General features: G+C 42.1%; 1 protein-coding gene across 1 annotated transcript in view; it reads left to right on the forward strand.

The window, feature by feature from the left end:
• The window catches only part of rims2a (regulating synaptic membrane exocytosis 2a), a 95001-nt gene that overhangs the window by 74671 nt on the left and 6125 nt on the right, over positions 1 to 14205 (forward strand). The window contains 1 exon segment of the mRNA XM_025911448.1: positions 397 to 641. Coding sequence (XP_025767233.1) covers positions 397 to 641 — 245 coding nt within the window.

Consider the following 14205-nt stretch of genomic DNA (forward strand, 5'->3'; position numbering starts at 1 on the left):
AGTATCTTTAGACATCTTAAATCAAAAAACTATATAACCTAACAGATAAAATGCAGAGTAATAACTCTATGTTACTCCCGATTTCCCAAACGGCTTCAAAACCTTTACAAAATCATTTAGAGAGCTGGAGAGTAGGCTATGTGTTAACCTCATCTATACTGTAAGTCATGAACTCCTGTACCTGAACTCTGTCCTTTTCTCCTTTTCACCCCACACCCTGTCATCTACTATCCCTCTCCTCTCCTCTTCCATCCTCTCCTTCTGTTTCCTCCTCCATCATCTCTCCATTCACATCCCCTCCACTGGCTTCCTCTCTCCCCTTCTCTGCCCTGTCCTCTCTTCTCTGTCTTCACCTGTCCCCTTCCCTCCCCCCCCATCTATGGTGGTGGCTGACAGTGACTTTGCATCCAAAATGAAAAACAGGCAGATGGGCTCGTCGGGTGGGATAAACATGACCAAGAGCACAAGCATCAGTGGCGACATGTGTAACCTGGAGAAGACGGACGGCAGTCAGTCGGACACGGCGGTTGGCACGGTAGGCACTGACGACAAGAAGAGGCGCTCCAGCATTGGTGCCAAAATGCAGGCCATGGTTGGCATGTCGCGCAAGAGCCGGAGTACCTCTCAACTCAGCCAAACAGGTAGGCCATCCAGTCCCACAGCCAGCTCCCAGTGTTCAGTGTTGCATCTGTCCCGTGGCCTCTCGTTGTCTCTGTGTTGACTTTGCTTCGTCTACTAATTCTTCTATTTCCAGTTTCCCCTCAGATTTCTTATTTTTAGTGCAAGGGCTCTGACCTGAAGAAAATACTATTAACAATGTTTTCTCTTTTCTCTAGGTAACAGTGTATTCTACTCCTCTCTCCCTTTTTTGCTTACCTCCCTTTATTCTTTTCTTTGATATTATACTTGGTTTGAGTTGTCTTTTTCTGAGCCCAAAGCTGCTCATTTGTTGTGCTTAAGAGGTGCAAATTTGTGTTTTCATGTTTTCATTCTGGGAAATTGGATTTGATCCTTCCAAACACGACTAAAACACAATTTGCAATATTTGTCACCTTTTTTTGGTTTGATGCTCTTTTGACTATGATTTTTTTACTATTGCCATCTGCAGTTGTTTTGTATTTGTTTCCGGGTGCATGTGGTCTCACATGCACATGCGAGATATGAACAAGAAAGGGTGTGTCGTAGCTGAAAGTAGTAATGTGTCTTTATCTGCTGTGGAAATGGGGCTTTCACTATTCTACACTTTGCAAGGTGTTCCGTTTTCCATCTGCCATCTTGCTTTCTTTTCAAAATTGCTCATTACCTGGTGCCACGCAGTGTGAAAAAACAGCCTAGCAGGTGGTGTGCAGCGAAGTTTGTGGATGACAGATTGGAGTCTGGTCTGTTCATGCGAAGGTCAGTCGATTCGTCCACTCCCCCTGCGAGGCTGTGACCGTATCTTGAAGCGTTCAACACCTATTCATCTCGCCTATTCAACCTTAAGGTGGCCAGTAATCACTTCTGTCCATTAGCGCTTTCTCCAATACCGCAGCGGGGTGGGGTGGGGGGGTGAATGCATGTGTACGATGAGGAGGGACGAGCGAGAAAGTGGAGAGAGATGGTGCGCTCACGTGGCGTTGTGCTGTCCCCCACCCCTCCGCGGCTCGTGATTTAACTGGCACATGGGCTGCTGCCTTATCTCTGTGGGTTAATAACTGTACTAACTGTTAATCACATCAATATGACAGTTAGCCCGTCTTTACAGCTATTATATATGATTTTTATATAAGCTGGGAGACGCTAATGTTTTTGACAATGAAGAAGGTTTTTGTTGCTGAATAAGATGAAACCTCTGAAGTTCAGTTTTGAGAACAGTAGAAACAAATGGCATTTAGTTTGACTTACATATGGATACAAATTTTGAAGATACTCATTTTAGCAGACACATGAGCATACTTTCTTTCCTCGTGCGTACAGAGCACATACTGAGCAGCCCGGACCTCCTCGGGCTATCAATATTTTACTCATTGCTTTTAAGTGCATCAGAGGGAGTTAGTAAGAGTGTGCATGCATCTCCCTTTCAGTATCTGTATTTGTTTCTGCACCAGCACGTACACTACTAAGTTGTCTTGTGTCCTAGTTTGTTGTGCGCTGTGCTGGAAGGCTCATTGCCCGTTTCAAAGGTGCATTCAAAAGCATGGCTGATTTTTCTTTTAGTTTTTTTGGGGGGGGGTTGTGTATGCAGTGCCAATGGGGGATGGGTAGATCAGCCAAGCAGCACGACTCTGGCTTTGACAAACACTGGTTAGTCAGGTGGAATGGATGTGCTCCCAGGTGACCGCCATGAGTAGTGTGTACAAATTTGGCAGCTCTGGCTCTCAGTCGTCATTCTCTCGGTCCACAGTGCAAGGCGGTACACTTTACAGGAAGTAGGAGTGCTTTAATATGCTTAGACTGACAACTGCTAACTGCTGCATAAATATGCTACCTGAAGTGATGGAAATTTACTTTATGAGTTCTCAGGGTTGTAACAGGAACTGAGTGAGCAGTACAAAGCAAACGATGGACACATGGGAGTCAATTTTATGAGTTTATTTCTCTTTTCTTTGTGTTCATTCTGAAAACAGTCACAGTCCTTGCATGCTTGGCCAGTTAAGCTGATTCTAATTCAGGTTCAGGTTCAGTAATGCATCAAGAAATAATTACCTCCTGCAATGAAGTTACGTTTCTGGCAGTATTTGTATGCGTCGTTAAACAAGATAGCTCAAAAAGTTTTGAATGAATTCTGATAAAACTTGTAAAGTGGGGTCTCGTTAACAAGCCATTCTAATTTGACTCACATCCACCAAGGTCTTCAAGCTCCACTCAGTGATCTGTTGGTTTAAAACTGAAAAGAGAACCTTATAGCTTAGAAACTATGATTCTAGAAACTATGTATTGTCGACATATAAAAAGCACTGCATAAGGACAGGACAGGCTAACAAAAATCAATATATAGAAAATACAGTGCCATTCCCTTAAAAGTAAACACTAACCAAAGAGTGGGAGAGGTTTTCGCTCTTGTTATACTATGTTGTTACTAAGCAACAGCGAATTTTAAAAAACGCTATTAGGCTTTTACATGCAATCATTTAAGGCATTGTCACTCAATCATTCATCAACTTGACTTATTATGTTAATTTATCTCAGTCATAATTTATTTATCCTTTCTTCCATGTGCATTAGGTTTTAAGCTTGACAGAGATGCAGTTTATTCCCTAAACACCTCAGTAAAGCAGCTTCCATGCAGATAAAAAAGCAGATAGTTAAACAGTCTAATTTTGCAAGCTTATTAAAATCCATCTTCATACTTTCATCATAAACCTTCCTTCCTTCTCGCCTCTGAAGAGGGCAGCCTGTAATTTCAGTGTAAATGCTATCTGTGCTGCTGATCTGCAGGTGGGATGCTTTTTCATTCCTTCCTTTTTCTGTTAGTTAAAATTTTAATTTTTACATATTGTTTTCAGCCTTATGGTGTTGTGAATCCATTTTAAATAAAAAAAACAATATAGTTTCAGTTGTTTACAACTTTAGCCAACTTTATAAAACACTTCATACTTATTAAGCCCCTGAAACCATTTTTGTAGCATGGCTGGTAGCGTTTTACCTGATAATAAATTTCACTTGTGTCTCCCCACCCCCATCTGTCCTCATTATGTTTCACATGCAGTTGCACAGCGATCTTTGTGACTCAGCACCAGCCTCTAAGTATTAAGGCTGAGATGATGATCAGTCAAACAAAAAAGGGCAACAGTGGCCGAGGCAGCCTGCAGCGATATATAGAAATAAGGAATATGTGGAATCAGTGGGAGGGATTTAAGTATGTTATATGATACTTTTTCAGTAACATCTAGGTTCCTGTTCCCCTGGGTGCAGCCTTGAGTGTTCCAGCAATTTATTTTTCTTACGTCCTACTTTTCTCTTTCTGACCCTGAAAGAAACCTGACCAGATTTGACCTTCTCTTTTTAAAAATCTAGAGATAAATTCAAGTCTCTGTTCTTTTTTTTATAGTTATTTTATAATGTTTCTCCCTAAGACATTTCTTTTGATGCTCTAAAAGTTATCTGTAAACATCTTGTCTATGTTTATCTATCTATTTTTGCTCCTAGAAACAAAATTATTTTGGTGACCTCAGATTTAATGTTGATAGTGCACCTGATTCTGCAGTCACATAGCTGAGTAACTGACTCTGATGAAGATTTATATGTAGATATTTCATCATGAAGAATTGAAATATTCAGCGGCTTGAGTCTGGTCAGTAAAAAATTCAAAACTTTGCTTTGAGTACTAATCTTCCTTCACCCCTCCCAAAAATAGTGAACTTATAGCCAAACGTATACAGTATAGAAACCATGTGATGGCTGCCCCCCTTGCTTTCTCCCTCCTATTACACCAGGTACTGACGCAGTTTTGGACCTCCAAAATCCTCAGACAGTCTGTTTTTGCATGTGGTAAAATAGCTGAACTTTGAGCTTTCAGCCAAGGTAATTTATCTTCGGTGTTAAGCTGGGTGCCTATCTCAGCAGCTCCTCTGCTAGCTGAGGCTGCTAATTAATCTCCTAGGGGGCCGGCGCAGACACGCTGCTCTCAGAGTGATGCATGAATGGAACACAGCAGCACAGGTACAGCCCCAACCCTCTTTCTGCCTCACCTAGTCTTTCAGATCTTCCTGATATTAGTCTATCTCTATCATTATTTGTTTTTTCTTCCCATCTCTCTCTAGCCTTCTTCATTATTCCCCCTACCATCTCTTCTAGCTGTTCTTTTTCCCTCCGTGTTCTCCATCATTCTCGATTTCAACAATTCAAAAGCGGCTTCATGGTTGTTAATCAGTCCAGGCACTCAGGCGAGTCATCTTTGCTTTGACCTAAATAACTGCTGATCTACTGTAGGTAGGATGAGGCTTTTGAAAGTTTCAGATTTGTTTCATGAATCAGCTGCAAGAATGAGTCATGATGGTCAGCAGTAGGTCCAGTAATCGACATGCAGCAGACAATAAAAAAAAAATCCTCATTTCCGCACATGACTCAGAAATGGCAGTGGATGATGATGAAACATCCTGCCATATCTAACACACGTTTTTCAGCAGATTCGGTTTATTAGTGCTTTAACTGAGCAAGAGCCAGCATTATGTGACTGACAGTTTTCATCTAATGACTGAACACGGTCGTCCATCGGCGACGTCCGCACTTATTCAGTCAGGCTCACCCGAGTAGCCCTAAAGCTTTACACCACCAACATTTACAGGCACAGCATTCATGGGTGTCCATTACAGTGCTTCTGCAGTTAGCACTGAAGTTGGTCTGGAAGTTGTTAAGGTTTACCCTCTGCAGTTGACAGTACGAGTTTCTCATGGCTGGTTGTTGTATACGCCAGATGTCAGTTTTATATCTTGATTGCACGATGTCCATAACAAATAAATCCCAGCTGCCAAGTCCCTACAGTGTAAATTACCCTGAGAAAATTGTTGTTATGAATTCTTTAATGAAGTCCCTTTGTGTTCTGTCGCAGCACTCAGGATGATACTTAAACTCACACTTTAATTATATAGTCCCCCAACTAGCGTACACAAAGTAAAAGGCGTGCATTGACGTGGCGATCGGAGATCATAAAACGTCAGTGAAACTTAGCAACTTATAACTGATGCAAAGCAAGCAGGTATTGAATTAAATTGATCTTATCTCTGAGGCATTTGAAGTGACTTCTAATGCAGCTGTTTACCAACCTGACTGAATGGAAATACTGAAGAAATTTACCTACACTACACAAACAGAGTAGCCACTAGTGACTAAAATGTCAGCTACCCAGTGATTTGCTTCATATGTGGACAGGTCTTAAGTCTGTTACAGTGCATCTATTGTGTTTTCTCATAATATTACACTGTCACACTTCCTGGTGCGGGAACTGACGCCCACTCACGTGCTAAAGTTGTTTCCACACTTACGCAACAGTCCTGAACTTTTCTAAGACCTAACTAGCAGAAGGGAACATGAAAAACCTCCTGCACAGCTGGATCACACACAAGCTGGTCTTTAACCTGCCAGTTCCCAAGCTGCCAGCTGTTGATGTGTGAACAGCTAATACCTGTCTGGTTTATTCATTGCTAAGAAGTGGGCATCCTGTGGCCTGCCTGCTGCACGCTCCTTCCAGGCAGCTACTTCAACCAATGCAGAGTATTTATGGTAACACAAACAAATGCGAAGGGGACTATTTCATATGCAAAAGAACAACTATGGACATAATCCTGACCCCTTTCTCCTGAGATTGTCTAAAGTTAATGTCTGAAAAACAGTTTAAGAGTGCACAGATATCAGCTAAGACAAGTATATGCTCTTTGTGTGTGTGTGTGTGTGTGTGTGGTGGGGGTTGGGGTGTTCTGACTGTAAATGATCACTCAGTCATATTGTTTATTCATAAGCTGTGATGTGAATTTCCGAGGTGGCGGACTAAACAGATTGTTTTCACACTGAGCGCGTGCAGGACATGGTGTCTCTCCCAGCAGACAGTGTATTTGTCCTTACTAAGCTATCAGCCAATGTTCTTGTTTTGAAGATATTAACCAATGTTCTTGTTTTGAAGATGTTTTTTTTCTTAATATGCTCTTTATTCATCCATCCATCCACTTTCTCCTGCTTATCTGAGGCCGGGACGCGGGGGCAGAAGCCTAAGGAGAGAAGCCCAGACTTCCCTCTCCCCAGCCACCTCCTCCAGTTTGTCCACTCGGAACACAAAGGCATTCCCAGGCCAGTCGAGACATATAATCTCTCCAATGTGTCCTGGGTGTGCCCCATTGTCTCCCCCCCATTGGGACGTGTCCAGAACACCTCACCCAGTAGGGATCCTTGTCAGTTGCCCGAACCATCTCAACTCAGTCCTTTCGATGTCGAGGAGTAGCGGCTCTACTCTGAGCCCCTCCCGGATAGCCGAACTCCTCACCCGATCTCTAAGGAAAAGGCCACCCTTTGGAGAAAGCTCATTTCCACCACTTTTATCTCTCGCTCTCCCTCTTTCGGTCACTACCCAAAGCCTGTGACCATAGGTGAGGTTGGGGGCGTAGATGGACCAGTGCTGATTCTCATTCCCGCCACTTGTTGTGCTGTTTATGCGTTGCATAATTTAGCTGTGATCTAAAGAAAATATGAAGAGCTGCCAATGCTAGACTATTAAGCTATTAAGCTTCAGGAAATTAGTGAGTTATTTCAAAATGTTTTAACCTTGAACAATAAAGAATCTACACAACAGAAGCTTTTCAATTCAATTTTATTTCTTTTAAATTTCATTATCACTTTCAGTGATTTTCTGCTTTGAGTAGACTACAAACACACAGTGATCCTTTAAGGATGAAAGTACACATGATTTTACAACTTCTTTAAAAAAACCCAAAAAAACCTACATGCTGAGTGCTCTAAATAAACAGTATCAGTCAAAAGTTTGGGTGCACTCACCCATTCACATGACTGCTATGTTATATATTTGAGTCAAAGATTATTTGTCTTCAGGCAGCATCTCAGTGAGCTCAGGTTTAAAGCCGTTGACTCATCTTCTGCCCATTCCCTGCTCCATCAGCTGCACGATGCTTTTACCTGCGGTGTGACTCACACTCCTCAGCCATATGTCTCCCTTGCCTGAATCTGAAGCTTGGACGCAGTTTAAGAATACACTTGTGCTGCCACGTCTCACAGTTCAAGCACAGCACATTCTTCCCTCCCGCCTGAGCAGAGCTAAAATAGAACTTACACAATGCATTTTTAGATTTTTAGGCATTGCTAAAAATACCATACTTCCTCTTCTGATTGTTTTTTTTTCTTTAAATGTTGAGTCCCACTCTGTAGCTGTCAGTCAGAGAGGAAGTCTGATGAGACATGTACTGGAAAAATACTGCGGTAAGGGTAGTCATAGAGTTTGGGCGTGATGCTTCTGTGTTTTATAAAAGTGGTTAAAGCAACTTATTTCCTTTTTCAGTCTGAGAGTTAAATAAGCTGTAGTAATATAATTGTTGCAATTTTCGCAATCTAAAAAACATATTGCATATGACAGTAGTTTGTTGTGACCATAAGTGATGTCAGCAGTTTCTATCAGGTTGTATTTGGATCCTCTTTCTCTTTCTCTCTCTCTCTCTCTCTCTCTCTCTCTCATGAGCTTTCCATCTGTTGTTGCTTCAGTGTTTGCACCACTGAGTGGATGGAGGCAGCCAGGGGACAAACTGTTCAATCGTCACCTGCAGAGCCTGTTTTAAATATTGCTTTTAGCCTAACAACTTCTACAAAGGTGCAAAGTAAAGGGCAGGAAACACTGTGTGCACATTTGTGAGTGGAGTCTCCTTTCATATGTAGTAAACGACTTGAGGTGGAACATTATTTTATTTGTGCACTTTTGATTGCGTTATGCATTTTTATGAAGTGTTTAGCCATTTAAGGTTTTCCCTTTGTTTAAAGTTTGACTGGGCTTTCTGTATTCATATTTCAGTAAATTGTTTCTTTGCGTGCAGACATAACAACTGTGTCCAGACAATGTCAGCGTCATGCTATTTTTAAAAAAGAGGAACCTAAAGAAAGCCAGAAATTTGTTTTGGGGTTTTTTTGTACCGTGTACATGTCAGGATTGTGTCTTTATGTGTAGCAGCCAAAGATATTGTGGATGCAGCTTTAACATAATGTGAGGTGAGATTGGACATCGCACATAGCTTCACATTTCTCATTATATTTGACTGAGACACAGGAGGGAAAGCTGTTTTTGTAGCAAGCGTGTTTATCTACCTTTGCACTTGTACTTGTGTATCCTTGTGTACATATTCACACGCTTATTGGTGTCTGTTTGCCTACATCCATGCATGTGAGTGAAAGGGTTAGAGCCCTCCATTAAGCTCTGTTTACAGTGTGCAGGGTCAGTGTTGCTGTCTGATGCTTGGCCTAGCCTGGGCTCATCAATCACATCAAGACTTCTGAAGGCCTGTTAGTCCCGCCACCTCTCAGGCAGATCGTACACAAGGACTTCTGGGATATTACGCTCCTATGTTGTTGTAGATTCTTCACATTCCTGCCTTCTGAGGTGCTTGTGATTTCCAGTTGTGTGGTCATTGTCTGGCAGATTTGTCATAGTATAGAGCAAGGCAAGATATGTTCAGTGTTAACCAGCATTAGTCACAGTGTTGTGAAATCAGAGAGTAGTACGCTTATGACCTAAGATGGAGATGCTTTAGAGGAAGGAGTGCTAAATACTTTAATTCTAAATCACATGAGCTAAAGGTCTGACGTCTTGTTTAACTGGCACCCCGATCACTTCAACGTTTAATAGAAAGGCCAGCCAATATTGGCTCCTGAAGTCTCTCGGCACGTCATTCATCTAACATGCAATCTGGTCTTTGTAACTACAGCCACGTGTTTTTAATAAAGAGGTAAAGTAGCTAAAAGTCTAGTGAAGCGACCTAGATTCTAACTACACTCTTACTACAGACACAATGCTGAGTGTGTTTAAAATGCTCTGATCTGTGATGAAGTCTTTTTTTTGTTAACCACGATCTGTATTACCCAGCAAATGAAAGTTTCAAAGTTTCTTTTCGTACTTGATGCAAACTCTGTTTTCACAGTCTGTGAGCATGTATCCACGTGCTGCATTAAGCAGATTAATGTTGACTGTAATTAAGCATATTTTTGTCTCCAGTTGCTGTGCGTGTCAGGTGAAGTGAAAATTGTTGCAATGCCTCTTTCTTTCACTATGTCACTGGTTGTGGGTGGACAGATAATAATAAACTGTTCCCAAGATACAAAATTTGAAGTTATCCACACGTGTCTAATGCATTGCTGGAGACACGTGCGCAGGAGCCATCTATGGAGGAGAGAAGAATTATTGTGGTCTGGTGTTATTGTTTTGGCAAAGCCATGACGTGAATCACCACTTTCTCTTAAGCAGTTAATGAGTAAGGGCACTTATTATATTTTTTTGCAGCTCTGGTAGTTCCATATTGTCTGTGCCTGGCTTCAGTCTACCTCACAGTGTCAACAAGTACAATTCTAATGACGTTTCTTTGCTCTAGCAGAAACATACCAGAGAAGCCTAGTGACGAATTTAGCATCATACTTAAAGGTGATACTGTAAAGGAATCTACAGAGAACCTCACACTCCAAAACATGTGACTGAATTAAAGGAGTAATCATGAATGACAGATTTTTTTTAGTCATTCCATTTATATTTGCACTTACACTCTCTTACATTTACACTCTGACATCAAGACACATTCATGTTTTATTGCCAATAAAACAGCAGACCTGTTATAGAGTCTGTCTACTTCTGTTTACTACTGTTAGTAAAAGTCATTGAATAGAGTGACCAATTGCTACTGTTGAGTTAACAGTGATTAGCATTCTGCTATTAGCAGTCCTAATGTGCTTTCCTTAGAAATATTCCTCTAGCTGGGTTTTAATGTATAAGCCGCTTTACAAATTGCTTCCCCTGTTTTTGGACCAGCTAATATAATTAAGCAGGTCATACGAGTGAAATACACTGACCATATATCATTGTTAATGCTAAAACATTTTCTGCAGTTTTTTGTATTTAAGTCCTTGGCCAAAAGTTTGCTAACCACTCTGTGTGGCTGTACATGGACAAAGCAAAGCTGAATTCAGACACACAGGTATCCTTACAGTCTGTGTTAAAGAATGTACTTTAAATTAGTGCAACCGACCAGTTACTTTACATTGGAGGGAGTTGAACCACAGTAATTTACCAAAGGTAGATATGGAGTTTAGGCCCCAATCGCACAAGGATCGAGACTGCTTGATAACTGTAAACATACACGGCAGACCCAGTGGCATTTTAATCATGTTTATTTCAGCGGATGTTGGACACACAGAGCTGCAGCTCTCCCGCTGCCAGCTCAACATAACAACAACCTTAATTCAGAGTCCCGACTTTTAAGCTGGCGAGGAGTGATTGCAGATGCTGCGCAGGTGCGTCCATTGCACCTGCAGCAGGATCACAAACCACGCCCCGCCACATTAATCACCAGTTGCTAAGGAATAAAAAGTTGCCAGAGGTTGCTACAGATTGCTGGCCATTACTATGAAATTGATTGTGAAATCCCAGTCACCCTGTCCTAAAGAGTGGTAAGTGACTAGGGAAATACGTATATTCCCTGATCTGTTTGAAACTGATTTCAAACTTGTAAACTACTTGCCAACTACTCATTAAGCAGTGGTGAAACTGAGACTGTTTATCTTCAAAGTAAAAGTCTCATCTTTTGAAATGGGTTGGTTTCAGTGATAAGGCACAACTTTTACTTTATGGGCAAATGTTCTCCATTTCTAGCTTGTGTTGCACTTTTTCCAAGCAGCTCCATTGTTACTTAGTGAGTCTTTGAAGTCTGTGTCTTCCAGACAAATTACAGGTGAAGCATCCTCTTTCTGACTGACTTCACCCACAGACAGTCAACAACCTCAAGCAACCACTTGCCAGCCCATCAGTACGATTTTCCCCAGTGATTGAAGGTTGCCATGTTCGTCTGAGGCCTCAGTTAAGTTAAACTACTTAGAAAACATAGTTCCAGCTATCTTAAAAAGATAAAAATTAAAGATCAAGTTCATATCACACAAATTTCTAGTCACATGCCAGCAATATCTCCACTTATTTAAACAACTTGAAGTCATATCTGTTCATAAACTTAGTCATTAGACTAATTAGGTTTTTGACCTGCTGGCTTTGAGTTTATCAAACTCAAACTCATTTTACATAGTGGGCCACGTAAAGCCAAGTTTGATCCTAAGTAGACCTGACCAGTAAAATTCCCCTTTGTGTTATACATTTAACGGTGCTGTAGTAAATGAAAGAAGTCTGTCAACATGACTCTTTGGGCTAAAATTGTAAGGAATAGGTAGAAAATAAGATTTTTCTATAGCAGATTGTGAAAAAACAGGAAAGTAATTCAGTAATTGAATTACTTTGGTGTGGCATGTCTATATCAGAAGGAAAAGCTGTAAAACGTAAAATTAAAAGTCCAAAACTTTCGTCCAACATATTTTCTAAAGCCATTGAGTGGGCTTGGCTTAGAGTCTCTGCTGGGCTGATTAAGGCTCCTGGTCCTTATGTTTGACACCCCCTGATTTAGAACTTAACAGGAGATGACCAAAATCATTCAGCATCATCCAATTCATAGCTATAAAATCACTTTAATAAAAAAAAATGTCAGCCTTCTCTTAGTGCTAGATATACAGCAAAATGACCACCAGAGAAAGATGAATTCTGAGCCTGGATCAACGATCAGAAACACAGAGTTACATCATCATCATGAGGGCAAAGATCAGAAGTTTTCTTTTAACTGATAAAAGTTTAAACATTCTCACTGTTTGAGTTCAGAGAAGCACTTACCTGATCCTTAAATGAGTTAAACGAGTTTGTGGTTCATATTAAATCAACTGTTTGTTTTATAACTGTGCGCGCTTCTCCGATTCCCCCTGTGGCGGTAAACGTGAAGAGTTGTTTTTGTCAGTGTTGACCTAGATGAAACCCGCAAATGGACATTAAGTGGCTCCTTCGTGGAAGTAGGTTGCAGTGTCTCAGAGAGAGGAACTTTTGCCTGTGCAGTAACACCACAGGGAGCTTCCTATATTTACGGTGGTGCAAAGAAAGCGCCATAATTGTCTTGTCCTGCGCCTATTCTGTCACATTCATATTGAGAACAAAAAGCAGGACTTCTGGCAGCATGTCGGGGCAGAACATTTTCTCTGGATTTATGCTTGAACCGAATGCGGTGGTGACAGCTACCAGAGAAGCTGGGGTTCGGCTGAAAGTCGTGCATTTACTTTGCGGTATCACTCACACCCGATGCCGGTGGTACATTCATGAGCACTTGAAGGACCACCGGTGAAGAAGTCCTTTCAGCAAGCAACGCTGTTGAGTCTCTTGGCTCTCGACTGTTTAAAATAAGCTGACCCCGGCTGTCCACAAATGGCAGAAATGGAATGAAGAAAAAGAAAAGTTAATATTTAGAAATGTGAGGCTCTAATTCAAACAAAGAGTCTTTGTGGCTGTTTAAAAGTTTGTGATGGATGAAGAGAGACAGACTTTCTTTTAACGTGGCTGTGCCACAAAGGGACAACAGACGAGAGGGTTTCAGGTCGAGCTTTTAACGTTGTTTTTCCCTTTCGGTGACTTTCTTGTCTGTGAGAAACAGAACTCCTCCTAACGCAACACAGCTGTGAAATCACGGCCGTGGAAAAGAGCAAAGTGAAGGAGCAGAGTTTGGCACGTGAACTTTGAGTGATCGCCATGTGGCTCGTGCGTTCTCATCAAGTAGCAGGACTGTTGGCAGGCCTAATGGCAGCTTATTTTCACTGGCCTGTGTGCACAAAACGGGGGAGAGGGAGGGGTGGGAGGCAGAGGATGGAGAAAAAAGGAAAATAGTAGTGATCAACGGAACAAAGGGAACAAAAGAACAAGCGCAGAGAGAAAAATGAAAAAGCAAATGACAAAAGTAAGGGTATGAAAAAAAGTACTGCTGAGAAACGGAGTGGGTTAGGGAGGAGGGGGGGATCAGTATCTCTGGGTAGAGCTTGTTCACCCGCAGAGCCAGCCGAGGTGCGCCTGAGCAGCCCGGCTCTCTGATTGGCGGAGCACAATGCAGCGCTTTCCCCTCCCCCCCTGAAGAAAGAGGTGCAGCAGGAACGTCAGACCCAGACAGCACAAGACTTGACTACTGAAGCAGCGTTTTTCCAAAGCTCTACGTAGGATGCAGTCAGCAGAGCATCTAGGGACAGACTAGATGCCAGATCCCTCTCCTGTTACAGCAGAGCATCTTCTACTGCTAGCCTTAGGAATCCATCGAATAGACTAGATTGGAGATACATTTAAAGCTTTATCAGCCAGAAAGGGCAAAGCTGACGCCTTGAGCATCGAATTCACCGCATTGAGGAGGACAGCCACCGGTCACCATGGGCAGGCAGGGGAACGATACCTCTCCTCCGGCTCCTGGGATGCGTATCCAGTGTTCCCAGAGCAAGATGAGCCTGTCAGCATCATTCGAAGCGCTGGCTGTCTATTTCCCCTGCATGAACTCCTTTGATGAGGAGGACGGAGGTAAGATGACAGGCGGGGAAATGTCACAGCCGAAGCTTCCTGCTGGGGGGTAAACAGTGCGGCTTAACTAAAAGATGGCGGTGAGCGAGGGGAGATAGATTTAGGATTAGAGGGAAGAT

The sequence above is a fragment of the Oreochromis niloticus genome, linkage group LG11 (genome assembly GCF_001858045.2).
Source record: "Oreochromis niloticus isolate F11D_XX linkage group LG11, O_niloticus_UMD_NMBU, whole genome shotgun sequence".
In the NCBI taxonomy this organism is placed as follows: Eukaryota; Metazoa; Chordata; class Actinopteri; order Cichliformes; family Cichlidae; genus Oreochromis; species Oreochromis niloticus.